The sequence below is a fragment of the Dendrobates tinctorius genome, unplaced genomic scaffold (genome assembly GCF_039654945.1).
Source record: "Dendrobates tinctorius isolate UK_male_01 unplaced genomic scaffold, ASM3965494v1 ptg000027l, whole genome shotgun sequence".
Classification (NCBI taxonomy): domain Eukaryota; kingdom Metazoa; phylum Chordata; class Amphibia; order Anura; family Dendrobatidae; genus Dendrobates; species Dendrobates tinctorius.
In genome coordinates this window covers 11849416-11870000 of record NW_027361695.1, presented here as the reverse complement: position 1 = coordinate 11870000, position 20585 = coordinate 11849416, and the positions used below count along the sequence as shown (strand labels likewise).

The window sequence follows — 20585 nt, the reverse complement described above, 5'->3', positions numbered from 1 at the left end:
ACGTCTCCTTGCACCTCGCCCATGATATATACATGTTCCGGGCTGTATATATAGGATATACTCATGTACACATGTCTCCTTGCACCTCGCACATGACATATACATGTTCCGGGATGTATATATAGGATATACTCATGTACACACGTCTCCTCGCACCTCGCACATGACATATACATGTTCCGGGCTGTATATATAGGATATACTCATGTACACACGTCTCCTCACACCTCGCACATGATATATACATGTTCTGGGCTGTATATATAGGATATACTCATGTATACATGTCTCCTCACACCTCGCACATGATATATACATGTTCCGGGCTGTATATATAGGATATACTCATGTACACACGTCTCCTCGCACATGATATATACATGTTCCGGGCTGTATATATAGGATATACTCATGTACACACGTCTCCTCGCACCTCGCCCATGATATATACATGTTCCGGGCTGTATATATAGGATATACTCATGTACACACGTCTCCTCGCACCTCGCACATGACATATACATGTTCCGGGCTGTATATATAGGATATACTCATGTACACACGTCTCCTTGCACCTCGCCCATGATATATACATGTTCCGGGCTGATATATAGGATATACTCATGTACACACGTCTCCTCACACCTCGCACATGATATATACATGTTCCGGGCTGTATATATAGGATATACTCCTGTACACACGTCTCCTCACACCTCGCACATGATATATACATGTTCCGGGCTGTATATATAGGATATACTCATGTACACACGTCTCCTCGCACATGATATATACATGTTCCGGGCTGTATATATAGGATATACTCATGTACACACGTCTCCTCGCACATGATATATACATGTTCCGGGCTGTATATATAGGATATACTCATGTACACACGTCTCCTCCCACCTCGCACATGATATATACATGTTCCGGGCTGTATATATAGGATATACTCATGTACACACGTCTCCTCACACCTCGCACATGATATATACATGTTCCGGGCTGTATATATAGGATATACTCATGTACACACGTCTCCTCCCACCTCGCACATGATATATACATGTTCCGGGCTGTATATATAGGATATACTCATGTACACACATCTCCTCACACCTCGCACATGATATATACATGTTCCGGGCTGTATATATAGGATATACTCATGTACACACGTCTCCTCCCACCTCGCACATGATATATACATGTTCCGGGCTGTATATATAGGATATACTCATGTACACACGTCTCCTCACACCTCGCACATGATATATACATGTTCCGGGCTGTATATATAGGATATACTCATGTACACACGTCTCCTCCCACCTCGCACATGATATATACATGTTCCGGGCTGTATATATAGGATATACTCATGTACACACGTCTCCTCACACCTCGCACATGATATATACATGTTCCGGGCTGTATATATAGGATATACTCATGTACACACGTCTCCTCGCACATGATATATACATGTTCCGGGCTGTATATATAGGATATACTCATGTACACACGTCTCCTCGCACATGATATATACATGTTCCGGGCTGTATATATAGGATATACTCATGTACACAGGTCTCCTCACACCTCGCCCATGATATATACATGTTCCGGGCTGTATATATAGGATATACTCATGTACACACGTCTCGTCACACCTCGCACATGATATATACATGTTCCGGGCTGTATATATAGGATATACTCATGTATAAATGTCTCCTCACACCTCGCACATGATATATACATGTTCCGGGCTGTATATATAGGATATACTCATGTACACACGTCTCCTCACACCTCGCACATGATATATACATGTTCCGGGCTGTATATATAGGATATACTCATGTACACACGTCTCCTCGCACCTCGCACATGACATATACATGTTTCGGGCTGTATATATAGGATATACTCATGTACACACGTCTCCTCACACCTCGCACATGATATATACATGTTCTGGGCTGTATATATAGGATATACTCATGTATACACGTCTCCTCAAACCTCGCACATGATATATACATGTTCCGGGCTGTATATATAGTATATACTCATGTACACACGTCTCCTCACACCTCGCACATGATATATACATGTTCCGGGCTGTATATATAGTATATACTCATGTACACACGTCTCCTCACACCGCGCACATGATATATACATGTTCCGGGCTGTATATATAGGATATACTCATGTACACACGTCTCCTCACACCTCGCACATGATATATACATGTTCCGGGCTGTATATATAGGATATACTCATGTACACACGTCTCCTCACACCTCGCACATGATATATACATGTTCCGGGCTGTATATATAGGATATACTCATGTACACACATCTCCTCACACATGATATATACATGTTCCGGGCCGTATATATAGGATATACTCATGTACACACGTCTCGTCGCACATGATATATACATGTTCCGGGCTGTATATATATTATATACTCATGTACACAGGTCTCCTCACACCTCACACATGATATATACATGTTCCGGGCCGTATATATAGGATATACTCATGTACACACGTCTCCTCACACCTCGCGCATGATATATACATGTTCCGGGCTGTATATATAGGATATACTCATGTACACACGTCTCCTCACACCTCGCACATGATATATACATGTTCCGGGCTGTATATATAGGATATACTCATGTACACATGTCTCCTTGCACCTCGCACATGATATATACATGTTCCGGGCTGTATATATAGGATATACTCATGTACACACGTCTCCTCCCACCTCGCACATGATATATACATGTTCCGGGCTGTATATATAGGATATACTCATGTACACAGGTCTCCTCACACCTCGCACATGATATATACATGTTCCGGGCTGTATATATAGGATATACTCATGTATACACGTCTCCTCACACCTCGCACATGATATATACATGTTCCGGGCTGTATATATAGGATATACTCATGTATACATGTCTCCTCACACCTCGCACATGATATACCGTATACATGTTCCGGGCTGTATATATAGGATATACTCATGTACACACGTCTCCTCACACCTCGCACATGATAGGATATACTCATGTACACACGTCTCCTCACACCTCGCACATGACATATACATGTTCCGGGCTGTATATATAGGATATACTCATGTATACATGTCTCCTCACACCTCGCACATGATATATACATGTTCCGGGCTGTATATATATAGGATATACTCATGTATACATGTCTCCTCACACCTCGCACATGATATATACATGTTCCGGGCTGTATATATAGGATATACTCATGTACACACGTCTCCTCACACCTCGCACATGATATATACATGTTCCGGGCTGTATATATATAGGATATACTCATGTACACACGTCTCCTCACACTTCGCACATGATATATACATGTTCCGGGCTGTATATATAGTATATACTCATGTACACACGTCTCCTCACACCTCGCACATGATATATACATGTTCCGGGCTGTATATATAGGATATACTCATGTACACACGTCTCCTCACACCTCGCACATGATATATACATGTTCCGGGCCGTATATATAGGATATACTCATGTACACACGTCTCCTCACACCTCGCACATGATATATACATGTTCCGGGCTGTATATATAGGATATACTCATGTACACACGTCTCCTCACACCTCGCACATGATATATACATGTTGCGGGCTGTATATATAGGATATACTCATGTACACACGTCTCCTCGCACCTCACACATGATATATACAGGTTCCGGGCTGTATATATAGGATATACTCATGTACACACGTCTCCTCGCACCTCGCACATGATATATACATGTTCCGGGCTGTATATATTATTATTATTATTATTATTATTTATTGTTATAGCGCCATTTATTCCATGGCGCTTTACATGTAAGGAGGAGTATACATAAAAACAAGTACAATAATCATAAACAATACAAGTCATAATTGGTACAGGAGGAGAGAGGACCCTGCCCGCGAGGGCTCACAATCTTCAAGGGATGGGTGATAATACAGTAGGCGAGGGTAGAGCTGGTCGTGCAGCGGTTTGGTCGATCGGTGGTTACTGCAGGTTGTAGGCTTGTCGGAAGAGGTGGGTCTTCAGGCTCTTTTTGAAGGTTTCGATGGTAGGTGAGAGTCTGATATGTTGTGGTAGAGAGTTCCAGAGTAGGGGTGATGCGCGAGAGAAATCTTGTATGCGATTGTGGGAAGGGAAGATAAGAGGGGAGTAGAGAAGGAGATCTTGTGAGGATCGGAGGTTGCGTGCGGGAAAGTACCGGGAGACGAGGTCACAGATGTATGGAGGAGACAGGTTGTGGATGGCTTTGTATGTCATGGTTAGGGTTTTGTAATGGAGTCTCTGGGCAATTGGGAGCCAGTGAAGGGATTGACAGAGGGGAGAAGCTGGGGAATAGCGGGGGGACAGGTGGATTAGTCGGGCAGCAGAGTTTAGAATAGATTGGAGGGGTGCGAGAGTGTTTGAGGGGAGGCCACAGAGTATGAGGTTGCAGTAGTCAAGGCGAGAGATGATGAGGGCATGGACTAGGGTTTTTGCAGATTCTTGGGTGAGGAATGAACGGATTCGTGAAATATTTTTGAGTTGAAGTCGGCAGGAAGTGGAAAGGGCTTGGATATGTGGTTTGAAGGAGAGATCAGCGTCAAGGATTACTCAGAGGCAGCGAGCTTGTGGGACTGGGGAGAGTGGGCAGTCATTTACTGTAATTGATAGGTTCGTAGGGGGGGTCACGTGAGATGGGGGAAAGATGATGAATTCTGTTTTGTCCATGTTGAGTTTCAGAAATCTAGTGGAGAAGAAGGATGAAATAGTGGACAGACATTGAGGGATTCTGTTTAGTAGGGAGGTGATATCTGGTCCAGAGATGTAGATCTGTGTGTCATCAGCGTAAAGATGATACTGAAAGCCATGAGATTCTATGAGCTGTCCCAGGCCAAAGGTGTAAATAGAGAACAGCAGGGGCCCAAGGACTGAACCTTGTGGGACTCCGACAGATAGGGGGCGAGGTGAGGAGGTGGTGTGTGAGTGGGAGACGCTGAATGTCCGGTCTGTTAGGTATGATGAGATCCAGGATAGGGCCAAGTCTGTGATGCCGAGGGATGAGAGGGTCTGTAATAATAGGGAATGGTCCACTGTGTCAAAGGCAGCCGACAGGTCCAGGAGGAGGAGGACAGAGTAGTGTCGCTTGCTCTTGGCGGTTAAGAGGTCATTGGTGACCTTAGTAAGGGCAGTTTCAGTGGAGTGGTGTGACCGGAAGCCAGATTGTAAGCGGTCGAAGAGGAGCAAGAAGAGAGATGGGAGGACAGTTCAAGGTAGACGTGTTGTTCCAGTAGCTTGGAGGCGTAGGGGAGAAGTGATATAGGGCGATAGCTAGATACAGAGGATGGGTCAAGAGAGGACTTTTTGAGGATAGGTGTGATGGAGGCATGTTTAAAGCTTGAGGGGAAAACACCAGTTGTTAGTGATAGGTTGAAGAGATGGGTTAGGGTTGGGATATATAGGATATACTCATGTACACACGTCTCGTCACACCTCGCACATGATATATACATGTTCCGGGCTGTATATATAGGATATACTCATGTACACACGTCTCCTCACACCTCACACATGATATATACATGTTCCGTGCCGTATATATAGGATATACTCATGTACACACGTCTCCTCACACCTCACACATGATATATACATGTTCCGGGCTGTATATATAGGATATACTCATGTACACACGTCTCCTCACACCTCACACATGATATATACATGTTCCGTGCCGTATATATAGGATATACTCATGTACACACGTCTCCTCACACCTCACACATGATATATACATGTTCCGGGCTGTATATATAGGATATACTCATGTACACACGTCTCCTCACACCTCACACATGATATATACATGTTCCGTGCCGTATATATAGGATATACTCATGTACACACGTCTCCTCGCACCTCGCACATGATATATACATGTTCCGGGCTGTATATATAGGATATACTCATGTACACACGTCTCCTCACACCTCGCACATGATATATACATGTTCCGGGCTGTATATATAGTATATACTCATGTACACACGTCTCCTCACACCTCACACATGATATATACATGTTCCGGGCTGTATATATAGTATATACTCATGTACACACATCTCCTCACACCTCGCACATGATATATACATGTTCCGGGCTGTATATATAGTATATACTCATGTACACACGTCTCCTCACACATGATATATACATGTTCCGGGCTGTATATATAGGATATACTCATGTACACACGTCTCCTCACACCTCACACATGATATATACATGTTCCGGGCTGTATATATAGTATATACTCATGTACACACATCTCCTCACACCTCGCACATGATATATACATGTTCCGGGCTGTATATATAGGATATACTCATGTACACACGTCTCCTCACACCTCGCACATGATATATACATGTTCCGGGCTGTATATATAGGATATACTCATGTACACACGTCTCCTCACACCTCGCACATGATATATACATGTTCCGGGCTGTATATATAGGATATACTCATGTACACACGTCTCCTCACACCTCACACATGATATATACATGTTCCGGGCTGTATATATAGGATATACTCATGTACACACGTCTCCTCACACCTCACACATGATATATACATGTTCTGGGCCGTATATATAGTATATACTCATGTACACACGTCTCCTCACACCTCGCACATGATATATACATGTTCCGGGCTGTATATATAGGATATACTCATGTACACATGTCTCCTCACACCTCGCACATGATATATACATGTTCCATGCCGTATATATAGGATATACTCATGTACACGTCTCCTCACACCTCGCACATGATATATACATGTTCTGGGCCGTATATATAGGATATACTCATGTACACACGTCTCCTCACACATGATATATACATGTTCTGGGCCGTATATATAGTATATACTCATGTACACACGTCTCCTCACACCTCGCACATGATATATACATGTTCCGGGCTGTATATATAGGATATACTCATGTACACACGTCACCTCGCACATGATATATACATGTTCCGGGCCGTATATATAGGATATACTCATGTACACACGTATCCTCACACCTCGCACATGATATATACATGTTCCGGGCTGTATATATAGTATATACTCATGTACACACGTCTCCTCGCACATGATATATACATGTTCCGGGCTGTATATATAGGATATACTCATGTACACACGTCTCCTCACACCTCGCACATGATATATACATGTTCCGGGCTGTATATATAGTATATACTCATGTACACACGTCTCCTCGCACATGATATATACATGTTCCGGGCCGTATATATAGGATATACTCATGTACACACGTCTCCTCACACCTCGCACATGATATATACATGTTCCTGGCTGTAGATATAGTATATACTCATGTACACAGGTCTCCTCACACCTCGCACATGATATATACATGTTCCGGGCTGTATATATAGGATATACTCATGTACACACGTCTCCTCACACCTCGCACATGATATATACATGTTCCGGGCTGTATATATAGGATATACTCATGTATACATGTCTCCTCACACCTCGCACATGATATACCGTATACATGTTCCGGGCTGTATATATAGGATATACTCATGTACACACGTCTCCTCACACCTCGCACATGATAGGATATACTCATGTACACACGTCTCCTCGCACCTCGCACATGACATATACATGTTCCGGGCTGTATATATAGGATATACTCATGTATACATGTCTCCTCACACCTCGCACATGATATATACATGTTCCGGGCTGTATATATATAGGATATACTCATGTATACATGTCTCCTCACACCTCGCACATGATATATACATGTTCCGGGCTGTATATATAGGATATACTCATGTACACACGTCTCCTCACACCTCGCACATGATATATACATGTTCCGGGCTGTATATATATAGGATATACTCATGTACACACGTCTCCTCACACTTCGCACATGATATATACATGTTCCGGGCTGTATATATAGTATATACTCATGTACACACGTCTCCTCACACCTCGCACATGATATATACATGTTCCGGGCTGTATATATAGGATATACTCATGTACACACGTCTCCTCACACCTCGCACATGATATATACATGTTCCGGGCCGTATATATAGGATATACTCATGTACACACGTCTCCTCACACCTCGCACATGATATATACATGTTCCGGGCTGTATATATAGGATATACTCATGTACACACGTCTCCTCACACCTCGCACATGATATATACATGTTGCGGGCTGTATATATAGGATATACTCATGTACACACGTCTCCTCGCACCTCACACATGATATATACAGGTTTCGGGCTGTATATATAGGATATACTCATGTACACACGTCTCCTCGCACCTCGCACATGATATATACATGTTCCGGGCTGTATATATTATTATTATTATTATTATTATTATTTATTGTTATAGCGCCATTTATTCCATGGCGCTTTACATGTAAGGAGGAGTATACATAAAAACAAGTACAATAATCATAAACAATACAAGTCATAATTGGTACAGGAGGAGAGAGGACCCTGCCCGCGAGGGCTCACAATCTTCAAGGGATGGGTGATAATACAGTAGGCGAGGGTAGAGCTGGTCGTGCAGCGGTTTGGTCGATCGGTGGTTACTGCAGGTTGTAGGCTGATCGGAAGAGGTGGGTCTTCAGGCTCTTTTTGAAGGTTTCGATGGTAGGTGAGAGTCTGATATGTTGTGGTAGAGAGTTCCAGAGTAGGGGTGATGCGCGAGAGAAATCTTGTATGCGATTGTGGGAAGGGAAGATAAGAGGGGAGTAGAGAAGGAGATCTTGTGAGGATCGGAGGTTGCGTGCGGGAAAGTACCGGGAGACGAGGTCACAGATGTATGGAGGAGACAGGTTGTGGATGGCTTTGTATGTCATGGTTAGGGTTTTGTAATGGAGTCTCTGGGCAATTGGGAGCCAGTGAAGGGATTGACAGAGGGGAGAAGCTGGGGAATAGCGGGGGGACAGGTGGATTAGTCGGGCAGCAGAGTTTAGAATAGATTGGAGGGGTGCGAGAGTGTTTGAGGGGAGGCCACAGAGTATGAGGTTGCAGTAGTCAAGGCGAGAGATGATGAGGGCATGGACTAGGGTTTTTGCAGATTCTTGGGTGAGGAATGAACGGATTCGTGAAATATTTTTGAGTTGAAGTCGGCAGGAAGTGGAAAGGGCTTGGATATGTGGTTTGAAGGAGAGATCAGCGTCAAGGATTACTCAGAGGCAGCGAGCTTGTGGGACTGGGGAGAGTGGGCAGTCATTTACTGTAATTGATAGGTTCGTAGGGGGGGTCACGTGAGATGGGGGAAAGATGATGAATTCTGTTTTGTCCATGTTGAGTTTCAGAAATCTAGTGGAGAAGAAGGATGAAATAGTGGACAGACATTGAGGGATTCTGTTTAGTAGGGAGGTGATATCTGGTCCAGAGATGTAGATCTGTGTGTCATCAGCGTAAAGATGATACTGAAAGCCATGAGATTCTATGAGCTGTCCCAGGCCAAAGGTGTAAATAGAGAACAGCAGAGGCCCAAGGACTGAACCTTGTGGGACTCCGACAGATAGGGGGCGAGGTGAGGAGGTGGTGTGTGAGTGGGAGACGCTGAATGTCCGGTCTGTTAGGTATGATGAGATCCAGGATAGGGCCAAGTCTGTGATGCCGAGGGATGAGAGGGTCTGTAATAATAGGGAATGGTCCACTGTGTCAAAGGCAGCCGACAGGTCCAGGAGGAGGAGGACAGAGTAGTGTCGCTTGCTCTTGGCGGTTAAGAGGTCATTGGTGACCTTAGTAAGGGCAGTTTCAGTGGAGTGGTGTGACCGGAAGCCAGATTGTAAGCGGTCGAAGAGGAGCAAGAAGAGAGATGGGAGGACAGTTCAAGGTAGACGTGTTGTTCCAGTAGCTTGGAGGTGTAGGGGAGAAGTGATATAGGGCGATAGCTAGATACAGAGGATGGGTCAAGAGAGGACTTTTTGAGGATAGGTGTGATGGAGGCATGTTTAAAGCTTGAGGGGAAAACACCAGTTGTTAGTGATAGGTTGAAGAGATGGGTTAGGGTTGGAATATATAGGATATACTCATGTACACACGTCTCGTCACACCTCGCACATGATATATACATGTTCCGGGCTGTATATATAGGATATACTCATGTACACACGTCTCCTCACACCTCACACATGATATATACATGTTCCGGGCTGTATATATAGGATATACTCATGTACACACGTCTCCTCACACCTCACACATGATATATACATGTTCCGTGCCGTATATATAGGATATACTCATGTACACACGTCTCCTCACACCTCACACATGATATATACATGTTCCGGGCTGTATATATAGGATATACTCATGTACACACGTCTCCTCACACCTCACACATGATATATACATGTTCCGTGCCGTATATATAGGATATACTCATGTACACACGTCTCCTCGCACCTCGCACATGATATATACATGTTCCGGGCTGTATATATAGGATATACTCATGTACACACGTCTCCTCACACCTCGCACATGATATATACATGTTCCGGGCTGTATATATAGTATATACTCATGTACACACGTCTCCTCACACCTCACACATGATATATACATGTTCCGGGCTGTATATATAGTATATACTCATGTACACACATCTCCTCACACCTCGCACATGATATATACATGTTCCGGGCTGTATATATAGTATATACTCATGTACACACGTCTCCTCACACATGATATATACATGTTCCGGGCTGTATATATAGGATATACTCATGTACACACGTCTCCTCACACCTCACACATGATATATACATGTTCCGGGCTGTATATATAGTATATACTCATGTACACACATCTCCTCACACCTCGCACATGATATATACATGTTCCGGGCTGTATATATAGTATACAGTATACTCATGTACACACGTCTCCTCACACCTCGCACATGATATATACATGTTCCGGGCTGTATATATAGGATATACTCATGTACACACGTCTCCTCACACCTCGCACATGATATATACATGTTCCGGGCTGTATATATAGGATATACTCATGTACACACGTCTCCTCACACCTCACACATGATATATACATGTTCCGGGCTGTATATATAGGATATACTCATGTACACACGTCTCCTCACACCTCACACATGATATATACATGTTCTGGGCCGTATATATAGTATATACTCATGTACACACGTCTCCTCACACCTCGCACATGATATATACATGTTCCGGGCTGTATATATAGGATATACTCATGTACACATGTCTCCTCACACCTCGCACATGATATATACATGTTCCATGCCGTATATATAGGATATACTCATGTACACGTCTCCTCACACCTCGCACATGATATATACATGTTCTGGGCCGTATATATAGGATATACTCATGTACACACGTCTCCTCACACATGATATATACATGTTCTGGGCCGTATATATAGTATATACTCATGTACACACGTCTCCTCACACCTCGCACATGATATATACATGTTCCGGGCTGTATATATAGTATATACTCATGTACACACGTCTCATCGCACATGATATATACATGTTCCGGGCTGTATATATAGGATATACTCATGTACACACGTCTCCTCACACCTCGCACATGATATATACATGTTCCGGGCTGTATATATAGTATATACTCATGTACACACGTCTCCTCGCACATGATATATACATGTTCCGGGCCGTATATATAGGATATACTCATGTACACACGTCTCCTCACACCTCGCACATGATATATACATGTTCCGGGCTGTATATATAGTATATACTCATGTACACACGTCTCCTCGCACATGATATATACATGTTCCGGGCTGTATATATAGGATATACTCATGTACACACGTCTCCTCACACCTCGCACATGATATATACATGTTCCGGGCTGTATATATAGTATATACTCATGTACACACGTCTCCTCGCACATGATATATACATGTTCCGGGCCGTATATATAGGATATACTCATGTACACACGTCTCCTCACACCTCGCACATGATATATACATGTTCCTGGCTGTAGATATAGTATATACTCATGTACACAGGTCTCCTCACACCTCGCACATGATATATACATGTTCCGGGCTGTATATATAGGATATACTCATGTACACACGTCTCCTCACACCTCGCACATGATATATACATGTTCCGGGCTGTATATATAGGATATACTCATGTATACATGTCTCCTCACACCTCGCACATGATATACCGTATACATGTTCCGGGCTGTATATATAGGATATACTCATGTACACACGTCTCCTCACACCTCGCACATGATAGGATATACTCATGTACACACGTCTCCTCGCACCTCGCACATGACATATACATGTTCCGGGCTGTATATATAGGATATACTCATGTATACATGTCTCCTCACACCTCGCACATGATATATACATGTTCCGGGCTGTATATATATAGGATATACTCATGTATACATGTCTCCTCACACCTCGCACATGATATATACATGTTCCGGGCTGTATATATAGGATATACTCATGTACACACGTCTCCTCACACCTCGCACATGATATATACATGTTTCGGGCTGTATATATATAGGATATACTCATGTACACACGTCTCCTCACACTTCGCACATGATATATACATGTTCCGGGCTGTATATATAGTATATACTCATGTACACACGTCTCCTCACACCTCGCACATGATATATACATGTTCCGGGCTGTATATATAGGATATACTCATGTACACACGTCTCCTCACACCTCGCACATGATATATACATGTTCCGGGCCGTATATATAGGATATACTCATGTACACACGTCTCCTCACACCTCGCACATGATATATACATGTTCCGGGCTGTATATATAGGATATACTCATGTACACACGTCTCCTCACACCTCGCACATGATATATACATGTTGCGGGCTGTATATATAGGATATACTCATGTACACACGTCTCCTCGCACCTCACACATGATATATACAGGTTCCGGGCTGTATATATAGGATATACTCATGTACACACGTCTCCTCGCACCTCGCACCTCGCACATGATATATACATGTTCCGGGCTGTATATATTATTATTATTATTATTATTATTATTTATTGTTATAGCGCCATTTATTCCATGGCGCTTTACATGTAAGGAGGAGTATACATAAAAACAAGTACAATAATCATAAACAATACAAGTCATAATTGGTACAGGAGGAGAGAGGACCCTGCCCGCGAGGGCTCACAATCTTCAAGGGATGGGTGATAATACAGTAGGCGAGGGTAGAGCTGGTCGTGCAGCGGTTTGGTCGATCGGTGGTTACTGCAGGTTGTAGGCTTGTCGGAAGAGGTGGGTCTTCAGGCTCTTTTTGAAGGTTTCGATGGTAGGTGAGAGTCTGATATGTTGTGGTAGAGAGTTCCAGAGTAGGGGTGATGCGCGAGAGAAATCTTGTATGCGATTGTGGGAAGGGAAGATAAGAGGGGAGTAGAGAAGGAGATCTTGTGAGGATCGGAGGTTGCGTGCGGGAAAGTACCGGGAGACGAGGTCACAGATGTATGGAGGAGACAGGTTGTGGATGGCTTTGTATGTCATGGTTAGGGTTTTGTAATGGAGTCTCTGGGCAATTGGGAGCCAGTGAAGGGATTGACAGAGGGGAGAAGCTGGGGAATAGCGGGGGGGCAGGTGGATTAGTCGGGCAGCAGAGTTTAGAATAGATTGGAGGGGTGCGAGAGTGTTTGAGGGGAGGCCACAGAGTATGAGGTTGCAGTAGTCAAGGCGAGAGATGATGAGGGCATGGACTAGGGTTTTTGCAGATTCTTGGGTGAGGAATGAACGGATTCGTGAAATATTTTTGAGTTGAAGTCGGCAGGAAGTGGAAAGGGCTTGGATATGTGGTTTGAAGGAGAGATCAGCGTCAAGGATTACTCAGAGGCAGCGAGCTTGTGGGACTGGGGAGAGTGGGCAGTCATTTACTGTAATTGATAGGTTCGTAGGGGGGGTCACGTGAGATGGGGGAAAGATGATGAATTCTGTTTTGTCCATGTTGAGTTTCAGAAATCTAGTGGAGAAGAAGGATGAAATAGTGGACAGACATTGAGGGATTCTGTTTAGTAGGGAGGTGATATCTGGTCCAGAGATGTAGATCTGTGTGTCATCAGCGTAAAGATGATACTGAAAGCCATGAGATTCTATGAGCTGTCCCAGGCCAAAGGTGTAAATAGAGAACAGCAGGGGCCCAAGGACTGAACCTTGTGGGACTCCGACAGATAGGGGGCGAGGTGAGGAGGTGGTGTGTGAGTGGGAGACGCTGAATGTCCGGTCTGTTAGGTATGATGAGATCCAGGATAGGGCCAAGTCTGTGATGCCGAGGGATGAGAGGGTCTGTAATAATAGGGAATGGTCCACTGTGTCAAAGGCAGCCGACAGGTCCAGGAGGAGGAGGACAGAGTAGTGTCGCTTGCTCTTGGCGGTTAAGAGGTCATTGGTGACCTTAGTAAGGGCAGTTTCAGTGGAGTGGTGTGACCGGAAGCCAGATTGTAAGCGGTCGAAGAGGAGCAAGAAGAGAGATGGGAGGACAGTTCAAGGTAGACGTGTTGTTCCAGTAGCTTGGAGGCGTAGGGGAGAAGTGATATAGGGCGATAGCTAGATACAGAGGATGGGTCAAGAGAGGACTTTTTGAGGATAGGTGTGATGGAGGCATGTTTAAAGCTTGAGGGGAAAACACCAGTTGTTAGTGATAGGTTGAAGAGATGGGTTAGGGTTGGGATATATAGGATATACTCATGTACACACGTCTCGTCACACCTCGCACATGATATATACATGTTCCGGGCTGTATATATAGGATATACTCATGTACACACGTCTCCTCACACCTCACACATGATATATACATGTTCCGTGCCGTATATATAGGATATACTCATGTACACACGTCTCCTCACACCTCACACATGATATATACATGTTCCGGGCTGTATATATAGGATATACTCATGTACACACGTCTCCTCACACCTCACACATGATATATACATGTTCCGTGCCGTATATATAGGATATACTCATGTACACACGTCTCCTCACACCTCACACATGATATATACATGTTCCGGGCTGTATATATAGGATATACTCATGTACACACGTCTCCTCACACCTCACACATGATATATACATGTTCCGTGCCGTATATATAGGATATACTCATGTACACACGTCTCCTCGCACCTCGCACATGATATATACATGTTCCGGGCTGTATATATAGGATATACTCATGTACACACGTCTCCTCACACCTCGCACATGATATATACATGTTCCGGGCTGTATATATAGTATATACTCATGTACACACGTCTCCTCACACCTCACACATGATATATACATGTTCCGGGCTGTATATATAGTATATACTCATGTACACACATCTCCTCACACCTCGCACATGATATATACATGTTCCGGGCTGTATATATAGTATATACTCATGTACACACGTCTCCTCACACATGATATATACATGTTCCGGGCTGTATATATAGGATATACTCATGTACACACGTCTCCTCACACCTCACACATGATATATACATGTTCCGGGCTGTATATATAGTATATACTCATGTACACACATCTCCTCACACCTCGCACATGATATATACATGTTCCGGGCTGTATATATAGTATACAGTATACTCATGTACACACGTCACCTCACACCTCGCACATGATATATACATGTTCCGGGCTGTATATATAGGATATACTCATGTACACACGTCTCCTCACACCTCGCACATGATATATACATGTTCCGGGCTGTATATATAGGATATACTCATGTACACACGTCTCCTCACACCTCACACATGATATATACATGTTCCGGGCTGTATATATAGGATATACTCATGTACACACGTCTCCTCACACCTCACACATGATATATACATGTTCTGGGCCGTATATATAGTATATACTCATGTACACACGTCTCCTCACACCTCGCACATGATATATACATGTTCCGGGCTGTATATATAGGATATACTCATGTACACACATCTCCTCACACCTCGCACATGATATATACATGTTCCGGGGTGTATATATAGTATATACTCATGTACACACGTCTCCTCGCACCTCGCACATGATATATACATGTTCCGGGCTGTATATATAGGATATACTGATGTACACACGTCTCCTCACACCTCGCACATGATATATACATGTTCCGGGCTGTATATATAGGATATACTCATGTACACACATCTCACACCTCGCACATGATATATACATGTTCCGGGCTGTATATATAGGATATACTCATGTACACACGTCTCCTCACACCTCGCACATGATATATACATGTTCCTGGCTGTATATATAGGATATACTCATGTACACACATCTCCTCACACCTCGCACATGATATATACATGTTCCGGGCTGTATATATAGGATATACTCATGTACACACGTCTCCTCACACCTCGCACATGATATATACATGTTCCGGGGTGTATATATAGTATATACTCATGTACACACGTCTCCTCACACCTCGCACATGATATATACATGTTCCGGGGTGTATATATAGTATATACTCATGTACACACATCTCCTCACACCTCGCACATGATATATACATGTTCCTGGCTGTATATATAGGATATACTCATGTACACACATCTCCTCACACCTCGCACATGATATATACATGTTCCGGCGTGTATATATAGTATATACTCATGTACACACGTCTCCTCACACCTCGCACATGATATATACATGTTCCGGGGTGTATATATAGTATATACTCATGTACACACATCTCCTCACACCTCGCACATGATATATACATGTTCCGGGCTGTATATATAGGATATACTCATGTACACACGTCTCCTCACACCTCGCACATGATATATACATGTTCCGGGCTGTATATATAGTATATACTCATGTACACACGTCTCCTCACACCTCGCACATGATATATACATGTTCCTGGCTGTATATATAGGATATACTCATGTACACACGTCTCCTCACACCTCGCACATGATATATACATGTTCCGGGCTGTATATATAGGATATACTGATGTACACACGTCTCCTCACACCTCGCACATGATATATACATGTTCCGGGCTGTATATATAGGATATACTCATGTACACACGTCTCCTCACACCTCGCACATGATATATACATGTTCCGGGCTGTATATATAGTATATACTCATGTACACACGTCTCCTCACACATGATATATACATGTTCCGGGCTGTATATATAGGATATACTCATGTACACACATCTCCTCACACCGCGCACATGATATATACATGTTCCGGGCTGTATATATAGTATATACTCATGTACACACGTCTCCTCACACCTCGCACATGATATATACATGTTCCTGGCTGTATATATAGGATATACTCATGTACACACGTCTCCTCACACCTCGCACATGATATATACATGTTCCGGGCTGTATATATAGGATATACTCATGTACACACATCTCCTCACACCTCGCACATGATATATACATGTTCCGGGCTGTATATATAGGATATACTCATGTACACACGTCTCCTCACACCTCGCACATGATATATACATGTTCCGGGCTGTATATATAGGATATACTCATGTACACACGTCACCTCACACCTCGCACATGATATATACATGTTCCGGGCTGTATATATAGGATATACTGATGTACACACGTCTCCTCACACCTCGCACATGATATATACATGTTCCTGGCTGTATATATAGGATATACTCATGTACACACGTCTCCTCACACCTCGCACATGATATATACATGTTCCGGGCTGTATATATAGGATATACTGATGTACACACGTCTCCTCACACCTCGCACATGATATATACATGTTCCGGGCTGTATATATAGGATATACTCATGTACACACATCTCCTCACACCTCGCACATGATATATACATGTTCCTGGCTGTATATATAGGATATACTCATGTACACACGTCTCCTCACACCTCGCACATGATATATACATGTTCCGGGCTGTATATATAGGATATACTCATGTACACACATCTCCTCACACCTCGCACATGATATATACATGTTCCGGGCTGTATATATAGGATATACTCATGTACACACGTCTCCTCACACCTCGCACATGATATATACATGTTCCGGGCTGTATATATAGGATATACTCATGTACACACGTCTCCTCACACCTCGCACATGATATATACATGTTCCTGGCTGTGTGCGGGAAGTTCCTGTCAGGAGGGCGGGGGCTGGGAGGGACGAGCCGGGTGAAGGAAGACCTGTAATTCCGCTCTGGCCTCCGGAATCCCCGGCAGGTCACACGGGGGATATTGGGGGTCGGAATGACGCGCTGTGGCCCCCTGGGGGCCGGGACCCTCACCTAACAGCCGGCACTGAGCGGTAATGGAGGCGGGGGGTCGCTAATGTCTCCGCCACCGGCTGTGGCGCCGTACACTGCACGTGTTTAACCCCTTTGTTGCCGGGGGGGAGGGCTGACCCCAGCGCCGGTACCGGGGCCGCCTCCTGCCGCCGTCACTCACCACTTTCTTCTTACATTGTAGCAAAAAGAATGTCGGAGCGGCCCGAGGATGACGTCAGAGGGGAGCAGCGCAGAGCGGGGGCCCGGCCGCAGCAACGGCGGCAGCAGCAGCACGGGGACAGCGCGACGGCGGCCCTGCCCAGTCCCGGAGCCATGCTGGGGCAGCCCTGGCTACACTGGCTGGACGCCGCCAGGCTGCAAGACGGTGAGTGCTGGGCACCGGGGGAGGACGGGAGAACGGGACCTGACACTGACCGGCTCCCCTACATCTCCACAGAGCCAGCCGAAAGTTACAAGGAGAGCGACAAGAAACGGGAAGCCATGAGACTCAGCAAGGAGGGTGAGTGTGTGCCCTGCACCTGTGTGCCCCCGGATCAGTGCTGCCCTGTGTGTCCTCCAGTGTGAGGACGGCCCTGCGTGTCCCCGCCGGTATCAGGACGGCCGTGCGTGTCCGCTTCGGTATCAGGACGGCCCTGCGTGTCCCCTCCAGTGTGAGGACGGCCCTGCGTGTCCCCTCCGGTATCAGGGCGGCCCTGCGTGTCCCCTCCGGTATCAGGACGGGCCCTGCGTGTCCCCTCCAGTGTGAGGACGGGCCCTGCGTGTCCCCTCCAGTGTGAGGACGGGCCCTGCGTGTCCCCTCCAGTGTGAGGACGGGCCCTGCGTGTCCCCTCCAGTGTGAGGACGGGCCCTGCGTGTCCCCTCCAGTGTGAGGACGGGCCCTGCGTGTCCCCTCCAGTGTGAGGACGGGCCCTGCGTGTCCCCTCCAGTGTGAGGACGGGCCCTGCGTGTCCCCTCCAGTGTGAGGACGGACCCTGCGTGTCCCCTCCAGTGTGAGGACGGGCCCTGCGTGTCTCCTCCAGTGTGAGGACGGGCCCTGCGTGTCTCCTCCAGTGTGAGGACGGGCCCTGCGTGTCTCCTCCAGTGTGAGGACGGGCCCTGCGTGTCTCCTCCAGTGTGAGGACGGGCCCTGCGTGTCTCCTCCAGTGTGAGGACGGGCCCTGCGTGTCTCCTCCAGTGTGAGGACGGGCCCTGCGTGTCTCCTCCAGTGTGAGGACGGGCCCTGCGTGTCTCCTCCAGTGTGAGGACGGGCCCTGCGTGTCTCCTCCAGTGTGAGGACGGGCCCTGCGTGTCTCCTCCAGTGTGAGGACGGGCCCTGCGTGTCTCCTCCAGTGTGAGGACGGGCCCTGCGTGTCTCCTCCAGTGTGAGGACGGGCCCTGCGTGTCTCCTCCAGTGTGAGGACGGGCCCTGCGTGTCTCCTCCAGTGTGAGGACGGGCCCTGCGTGTCTCCTCCAGTGTGAGGACGGGCCCTGCGTGTCTCCTCCAGTGTGAGGACGGGCCCTGCGTGTCTCCTCCAGTGTGAGGACGGGCCCTGCGTGTCTCCTCCAGTGTGAGGACGGGCCCTGCGTGTCTCCTCCAGTGTGAGGACGGGCCCTGCGTGTCTCCTCCAGTGTGAGGACGGGCCCTGCGTGTCTCCTCCAGTGTGAGGACGGGCCCTGCGTGTCTCCTCCAGTGTGAGGACGGGCCCTGCGTGTCTCCTCCAGTGTGAGGACGGGCCCTGCGTGTCTCCTCCAGTGTGAGGACGGGCCCTGCGTGTCTCCTCCAGTGTGAGGACGGGCCCTGCGTGTCTCCTCCAGTGTGAGGACGGGCCCTGCGTGTCTCCTCCAGTGTGAGGACGGGCCCTGCGTGTCTCCTCCAGTGTGAGGACGGGC

General features: G+C 45.8%; 1 protein-coding gene across 5 annotated transcripts in view; it reads left to right on the top strand.

Annotated features, from left to right (window-relative positions):
• The window catches only part of ATXN7 (ataxin 7), a 122301-nt gene that overhangs the window by 34790 nt on the left and 66926 nt on the right, over positions 1–20585 (top strand). For 4 of the 5 annotated variants that reach the window (XM_073569775.1, XM_073569773.1, XM_073569769.1 and 1 more), the window contains exons 3-4: positions 18898–19080; positions 19153–19215. In XM_073569775.1, the coding sequence (XP_073425876.1) occupies positions 18906–19080; positions 19153–19215 (238 nt within the window). In that variant the 5' untranslated portion in view covers positions 18898–18905. Of the gene's footprint in view, positions 1–18556; positions 18737–18897; positions 19081–19152; positions 19216–20585 lie in introns of those variants that run through there. The other variant, XM_073569771.1, reaches the window with a different exon arrangement.